This window comes from Limulus polyphemus, unplaced genomic scaffold, assembly GCF_000517525.1.
Source record: "Limulus polyphemus unplaced genomic scaffold, Limulus_polyphemus-2.1.2 Scaffold233, whole genome shotgun sequence".
In the NCBI taxonomy this organism is placed as follows: domain Eukaryota; kingdom Metazoa; phylum Arthropoda; class Merostomata; order Xiphosura; family Limulidae; genus Limulus; species Limulus polyphemus.
Window position 1 is genome coordinate 148,352 of NW_013665843.1, and position 9,181 is coordinate 157,532.

The window sequence follows — 9,181 nt, forward strand, 5'->3', positions numbered from 1 at the left end:
GTTCTAGAAACTTTAAGACTCTCAACATGTGCTACCAGTGTCAGTTGACGCAACGCCGTCACAACACACTAGCGAATCTTCTAGAATATTTGGCACGTGACCCCGCTGTCGTAACACACTAGCGAATCTTCTAGAATACTCATCACGTGACCCCCCACTGTCGTAACAGTATATTTTTGACAGTTACAAAACATTTAAGAAAAGCATTAATGTATTATGTTTGTAATTATTAATACAAATAGTATTCAATGATCATTTCTTTCTCATTTTTAACAAATATTTCAATTATAATTAGTGCAAGCTTTTCCAATAATTAAAGATGTAAGATTTAAAATAGGTTTATTATACTGTTTGGTTATATATTCAAATAGATGTCAGGATTTAGTATAGCTGAATAACAAATAAATGTGTAATATGTTCAATATATTTTATTAATATATAAAATTAGAAATATATTTGAGCAAACAAATGGACTTCAAAATGAAATGAATAAAAGCAATTTAATTTAAAATGTTTTTTTTTTTACATATTTCTAAAAAGAGAACTATTAAAGAAATAGCCAGCCAGTTTCAAACTTTCATCAATTCCACCTCCACTATTTTGTTTGTACATGTATCACTCACACCATTAGATGTAAAAGTTTACTAATATTTATAGTTTTGAAAGCATTAATGTGTCACTTGTGGTGTCACCCAGTAAAGTTCCCCATCAGTGGTGTAAGTACATGCTCTTGCGCCTGATAAACCTGAGAGTTGCCAATAAGGGGAATAAATATAGGGGGCCCAGTTACTTTTTATTTGAGGGAGGCAGGGGCATTTTTTGAGTTATGGCATTGTTCCCATTACTAGTCTTATGAAGACTTATTTTGATATTGTTTGCAAACAGTGAGAAACTTTTTTGAGTTTTGTCTGAAAAACAATTAAAAAAAAGAACTATCAAGCATTTTTGTTGAACTTCTGTCAAGGTATGCTAAGATGATTCTTTAATGACTGTTTTCATTATACTTTAGGAATTATATTTTTAGCTTAATTTTTTCTTTTCTAGAATGCACTCGCTGAAAGTCAAGACAAGGCACTGCGAAGAATTGGTGAGCTTCGAGAACAGTGTCAACTAGAACAACAAGCCAAAGCTCATCTTGAACAGAACCTCCGTCTCATTTTAGAAGAAAAGGAAGATATGATCAAAGTTATGGAGATGAAGGTAGATAGAAAAATTGTGGTAAAAATCATTGTGAAGAACCACAGTGAATTTAAAAGTTACCTTGATTTAGAAAATTATATATTGATTCTTGTTAAATTTGAATACTGTAAATTCTCTATGTGTTTTACATTATTACAAATCAACAAACCTGATTTTCTGTACAGTGCAGAAACTAGTCTTTTAAATATATATGTAATAACCCTTTGAGTGCTCTGTGAGCAGGCCCAATTTAGTACTCTATAAAATAAATCAAATTTTTTCATGAAATTTAGTATGCAGATCATACTGTGTAAAACACTTTTCTAAATTCTATACCCAAATCTTTTAAATATAGACATAGTTTTATTATAACAATACAATTAATTTTCTGTCATTGTCTTTCAATTATTCATGAAAAAAAGCCTACCTTATTTTGTTATGAGTATTCATTACACACTAGTTTTTATATGTACAGTTATATAAGTTTACAGTACACATTTGTTATGACAATGGAAAGCATGATTTAACACAAATATTAGTATGCTAAGATATATGTTTGGTGTATATGGATGGCCTCATGGCTGATAAATGTTCTTGTCCTTTTAGCACTGATGGGCAATTTCTTGCAATTTTGTTTTTATTGAAAACTATATCAACTATATTAATATTAATATGCATATTCAAATGCTAATTATTTGTATATATAAAAACACACAAATACAGGGTGATTCAGAAATGCATTGACAAATAAATAATGCAGAAATGAAGTATAGGAAAATACTTGTTAGTGTTATGGATTGGAGTGTTGGGGACCCACTCTGGGATGACATTCAAGGTCATGGTCTTCAAATATTTTATTATTATGCATTATATATCTAAAATTTCAGTAGTGAAGGTGTAACTATAACAAATGAAACATTTTAAACAAAAAAAATAATAGCTCCTCAAGAACAACAGTTATAGGCATAAAGCACCTATTTCATGCATATATATTGTGCTGAAGAAAATCCAAGTCCGATCATTACAAGGGTTGTTACACAAACATTCATTTGAAGCACAAGTTCAAAATTTTGCATAAGCAGGTCATAGCAACTTTTGAGGGTCAAGAAGATTAATATGTATTAAAGCTCCTCATAAAAAGTAGCACATAAGAATTGTGTTGCTGCTCCTAGGTTATCCATATGATGGTATAATATTTAGTTTAAGAACAGCTTAACATAGTCCTACTGCATAAAGAGTATTACCAAAACGCCAGGACTTCTGCCAAACGGTGCCTCCATAAACATAACTTTTCACGTCAGTGGCTGCATACTACAGGATCATTTGCATATAGACTCCATGTGAGCTGACAAGTAACAAAAACTAATATTGATAATGAAGGTACCATATAGGCATTTGTCACACAAAATCTGGATACCAATACCAAAATGTTTCTTATAATACTGGGGTTACTCAAGCATTTGTTGTTAAGGTGCTCAACAGAAACAGGTTTCAAGCATTTCATTTGAAAGGTTGCATGATGGCGATTGCAAAAAAAATTATTATATGTGCAATGTGTTTCTGATAGAAATGAGGGAGCATTCAGGGTTCTGGAATAACATTATCTGGACAGATGAAGCCTATTTTGGTTGTGATGGAATTATTAACATTCATAACACTTACTACTGAGCAGACACTAATCTACATTGGCTCAGGAAAACTGTTCAGCTACATGTACCTGAATTCTACACCATGTGATTAACTCTCTCACTATGGGTTCAGTCGCAGGAACTGACCATATAACCATTTTGTGCTTGTTATAGTTTTCATACTATAATTTTTAATACAGTATGCATATCTTTATATAATTTTGTATATTATAACTAAACATTAAAAGGCTTCTGAGCACAAAATATCAGATTTTTTTATTAAGTTTAAGATTTTTCAAATAATGATTTGCTTGTGCATTTTTTCCAACATGCAAAGTAATTTTGATTTTAAGATTAAAAAATAATTCTATACTTCATAAAATTGTCAAATTTCACATGCAAAATCTTTATACCTTCCTAATAAGCTCTATATAATTATCAAATATTATTTTTTTAGAAAAAAACACATTTTATCTGTTATTTTCACTTTTGTATGTATGTATGGGTTTGGTTGATTTGACCAACCTCTTAATCACAATAAAAAATTAAGAAATAGATATAAATTACTCTTTTTTTCATTCTAGAATTACTACAAATTATGAAACGAAACCACAAATGTTCAGTCTAAATAGTGTAAATCTCATAAAATTATACATCTGTATATAATTATTATTTCTATTTTAATGACCTTTCAGCCATGTCTGACTAACATTATAAATGTTGCAATGATGCTGCGCATGTTCACTCATGTTACTGTACCCAATTGTATAAAACTGGCCATTACAAAGTGACCTGTTTTGTATAATACAGTCACATTTCGGTTATAATACATTACATATGTATATATATTACTACTATTTACAAATAAGTTCTTAAATTTAAGTTATTTTTCTTAAAATATAGAACAGTAAATAAATAAATATAGAAAACAATTATCTCTACTAATTACGATTGTAAAGAAATTTGTACTCGCTTGCCGTATCTTGCATGCTAAGCCTTACTGAATTTTGCACTTGGAGGATGTAAAACAAAATAACTTTTTTAGGTTTTATATGTGTATTTTGAAATAACAAAATATGATAAGTTATTTTAACAATATCACAAAATTGCACTGTAATTTATCAGACTTACTAACTTAACTGTATTTGGGTCTAAAAAAAATTGTTTTTCGAACAACATTTTCACTTACCCTTTCCTTCTGAGATTGGAAACAAAAGAAATGATCTTGGGAAATTCCCACCTTCAAGAGGCTGAGAAAACCACGAAGAAGACATTCTGAGCTTTTGTTTGGTTATAAACACATGATAGAGCAAAGCAGGTGCACATAAGCAAGTTTTTCCTAAAATGAAAGAGGTGGCAGACCATTGTTTTTGATTCGTTAAATATAGTGATATCTCAGCAAATATAAAAGATAGGAGGTTCTTATTTTACATTCTTGCTTGACAAGGTCAGTAAAATAAGAAACTATAGACTTTGTATTGGGACATCACAAACATCTAATTTGAACCAAAGCTGCATTCAACATACCATGTGATGTACAAAAATTGATATTTAGGATGTTTTTTTTTTAATATTTACTTTTAAAGTAAGAAATTAACTAATGTATGATACTGACATTTGAATTATAATCTACAATTTGATACCAAACCTTTTGACATACATTCATAAAATAGTCGAACAACAAAATTTTGAATGAAGTCTGCAAACATGATGACATGTCCTTTAACCCATAACCATAGGAAAATCTGTAGTGATAGGATTAAAGGGGCCAAGCACCTGCTGTTACTGCAAGCAGTAGTGTTGGAGGTTCTAGGTACTTACCCATTACCATTTTGAATACTCTGCAGTATATACTATTCACAGTTAGCTAGATCACACTTTTATAGGACATTGAATTTTCTCTCCTTTCCCTATAGATTTTTTGTGTGTGACATATTGGGAATATATAAAAGAATGTGCTTGTGCAACTGTGCTCGATGATGGAGTAATGTATTGAAGTTCCATATACTGGAGTTTGTGGTGAATTACCAGAAGATGTACATGTCAGCAATGTCGAACACATCCAGACACATTATTGCCAATGGGCATCACTTCAAACACAGCTTTTGATTGCCATCATATTGTAATACCTTTAGGATGTTAACCTTATATGCATTTATGCTTATAATTGTTATCATTGTGAAGTGATTTTGGTGAATTTGGATTGTAAATGTTTCTGTTGTAATTTTATACACCTTTGCACTTCTACTTGTGTCACAAGGTTTTAGTGAGTTACATTCAAAATTTACTTAACCCTTCATATGAGGTTTGTGTAAATATGCCTACCGCTTCATGTGTTAAGATTCTTGAATTTTTGCAGCAGCCCATTCAAAATGTTACATGAAAAATGCTTGCATCATATGACAACTGCATTTGCCTACACTAACATTATATGATGTCAACTGCAGTTGAAGGTTACAGTACTTTGTTATCATGGTATACAGATAAATCCAAAATAAAAACACAGCTAATAAATCACATTTTAATAGTATGTGCATTTTAAGTTCTTAATTTTATAAGGCAATCTTAAAAAACGTCCTTAATTTCCCATAGTATGAGAATTGTGGAATTTTACTCTAGTCATACCCTCTTTTCTAATTTATTTTCCACCTCACCAAGAAATATGAAATTTAAAGTAAATTACTCATTGTAATGTTGTCATCCCTAAGGCAAAGCATAATTTTCATAGCCTTCAATCTTATTTTGTTACAAAGCAATAAAATACAAAATCATACATCTCTTGCCATGCCCACCTGTTGAAATTGCCAGTTTTTATCTTTGGTGTTCAATACTATATTATCTATAACCAATAGAAAGCCAAGGTTTTAATCTATCGAATGACGTATTATATTACTTTGTTTTCTGCACAGAGAATTGTCAGTTTCATTTCCAGTTCAAGCTTTATTCCCACAGGAAACACATCGATGAGTTTAGCTGAATTTCTAATTGATCTTTTAGCATAGTTAGAAAGCCAGGAAATTTATGATAGTTATGAGACATATTCCACTTTTGTTATGATGTTATTCTGTGTTCTTTTGAGCATTACTTAATTAAATAAAAAATTATTTAGTGCAGTAGTACCATTAGTGTGAAAAAAAAAAGTAGGGTTAAGTGTCATCGTGACAGTCAACAGTCAAGAAAATAAGACCCAGATAAGTACTTTATTTCACGTTTTTCATGTGGGGTTCTATGTTTATTATTATAAAAGTCACAAAAATGTAAAAATTGGACAACTTTTAGGTTAGGTAAGGTAAAATAAATAATAATAATCATTTTTCACAAGGTATGCTGACGAGCAACTGGGGAGTAGTTTGAATATTATGTAATTCGATACCATAACATAAGCTGCATGTTTGCCATATGATTTTCAACTTGTGTGTTGTGAATATTAGGCACTGTTCAAAGGACAATAATACAACAAAATTTAAGTATAAATAGATGAATACTGGTATGAGTTTAAAGCTATTAAAGATAAACTAATGTAGTTTTGTGTTACAATTTGAAGTCATTCTAGAAAGAAAAAAAATGGTAATTTAGATTTATTTCAGATTTCTTTTATGGCACTGAAAATAACAGATAAAATATAAAGTTTTACCAAAAAAAAACATTAGAAATTTAGTTAGGAGGTTTTAGAGATTATGCAAATGAAATTAGATTTTTGAGATGATGGAAAGTATTTTTAATCTTAACCTGAAAACCACTTTGCACTCTGAAAAAATAGACTTGTTATGTTCATGAAAAAATTTATAGTTAAAATACTTCATCAAACAATCTGACACAAAAGACGTGTAATGTTTGCTAAAAGTCTGTCAAATTTTGTGATGAAAGATAAGCTATAATAAGAGTTATAATATGGAAACTATAACGAGTACAAAATGGTTACAAACTCGGTCAATTCGACTAAACCCTCTCTTGCTACCAGCTCAGCTTAATCAGTTGAGCTCATGACCTCAAATTGTCTTTTATAGTTTTCATACTATAATTTTATATGTTTTTTGTATCTGTTTACTGCTTAGTGAATATAGTAAACAATTGTCAGATATTGTGATGACTCAAATCTTTATTGAATATCGTTACTGTGTTTGTCCTATTCAAACAGCATACGTAAATAAATTGTATAACTAGTTACTTCATTATTTGTAACTGTAATCATGACAGGTTTTAAATAAAAACATTATTACCCTTATTGTGAGAGTTAAACATGTTTTCATTGTTTAATTATTAATTTATTTGATTTACAGAAGATCATTGTGAGATTACTGCATATTTGAAAAGCAAACAATGGCAATAGTTTAGTTTTTGTTAACACTAGCGATTCATCTGCCACATAGGAAATATCTATAACACTTATGGGAAAATGTTTTTGTGGATGTTCAAATGGTGTCCTTCTGAAAATATCTATCATATGAAATCAAGATTAATTACAAAATTACTTTAAAAAAAGGAAAACGTAAACCAATTTTTATTTTTTTTGCTTGTATTGGTTGTTGGTGGGGGGACATTGTGTACTAATTGATTAATGAGCCCATCAATTAATTGATTAGTAAATAACACTAATTGCCCGGCTGTAGATTTTACTATTAATGCCTGGAACTGGGTGATTAGTTGTATTTACTAATTGATTAATCAGTGAGTTCATTAGTCTGTTACATTTGGTTAGTACACCATGCTCCCTACAACCTGTTGAGGCAAAAAAGGGGGGAGAGAGGAATGTGATACTTTCTTAGCTTCTTCAACCACTGCAGTTTTTTTGATGTGGTATTAATTTTCCTGTTTTCTTTTACATTAATTTGTTATTGTTTTATTAAGTAATTTTTGAATTTGAATTTCATATGATAGACGTCTTCAGAAGGAAGCCATTTGCACAATTCCAAAAAAAACAAAACAAATATTTTTATGGACATTTCCTACTTGCTCAAATATTCAATAATCCCACACTGACCTTCTGTAAATCAAATAAATTGATACCTTGGTTATGAAAACTTGTTTTACTCTCACACCATATAATGTTTTTATTTAAAATAACACATTTACAAGTACAAACAGTGTAGTAGTCAGTTAGATTATTTATTAATGTGTGTTTTCTAAAGAGGAAAAACACAAAAACAGTATTAAATAAAGATTTGAGCCATCACAACATTTTGCAGTTGCCTACTGTACACTCTATACAGTAAACTTATGGATTAGATTATAAATTTATTTTATTAGATGAACATAATATAAAAAAAAGAAAAAAGAAATCCTTATGTTTACAAGCATTGCAACTCAATAAACCACAGTATATTTATTAAAAAAAAGTAAAAACATTCTAATTTTAAACAAAGGACCCAACTTCCAAAAGATGCTGTTATTAAGACTTAAACTATTAAATTTATGTCGGTTTTTTAGATGTAAAAACCCAAACAACTTATCAAAACAAAACATTTATTAAATGAAATAGTCTCCATTCATATCAACGATTCTTTTGTATCATACAATCACGTTGTTAATGCCCTGATTAAAGAAATCACTTGGCTTTAAAGCAAAAAACATGTCGATGTCCTCTTTAACACCTTCCACAGTTGCATACATTTTCCCATTAAGATGGGGTTGCAGTGAACAAAAAAGATGGTAATCTGATGGTGCCATATCTGGAGAATATGGTGGGTGGGGGAGAACTTCCGAACCCAACTCCATAATCTTGTGTCGCATCAAATGTGCCACATCTGAACGTGCATTGTCGTGAAGAAGAAGACACCTTTCAGATTGACGAGTGAAGGGCATTTCTGATGAAAGGCTTGATTGAAACATTCCATTTGCTGACTTTAGATATCTGCATTGACAATTCGTTGTGGATTGAGGAGTTTTAAATGAGTTACTCCTTTGATGTCCCACCAAATGCAAAGCATCACTTTCTGTAAACGGAGTCCAGGTTTTTGGGTCATAAGTGGTTTTTGTCTAGGACTGAGCCATTGTTTTTGACTTTTAATATTTGCATAGAAAACCCATTTTTCATCACCAGTGACAATTCTGTCCAAAAATGGTTCACACGCATTATGCTCCAGAAGAGATTAAGCAATGTTCACACGTTGGAAACAGTGATGATCCGAAAGTTCATGAAGCACCCAAACACCTTCTTTATGCAGTTTTCCCATATTCCTTAGATGTTTTCATATTGTTTCATGAGAGACATGCAATTTCAGAACAATTTCACGAGTGTGTTACTTTGGGATAGACTCAACAAGTGTCTTCAGCATCAATATCAATTCCAATATGTCGGTCCCTGCCATCACAGTTTTTTAGGCCAAAACCACATGAATGAAATTTGCTGAACCATCGTTGACACTTACGAACAT

The 9,181-nt window shown here is 30.7% G+C and overlaps 1 protein-coding gene across 1 annotated transcript in view; it reads left to right on the plus strand.

Annotated features, from left to right (window-relative positions):
- LOC106478617 (golgin subfamily A member 4-like) overlaps window positions 1-9,181 on the plus strand; it is a 239,261-nt gene that overhangs the window by 66,833 nt on the left and 163,247 nt on the right. Inside the window, exon 5 of the mRNA XM_022382242.1 lies at window positions 1,045-1,200. Coding sequence (XP_022237950.1) covers window positions 1,045-1,200 — 156 coding nt within the window. The remainder of the gene's footprint in view (window positions 1-1,044; window positions 1,201-9,181) is intronic.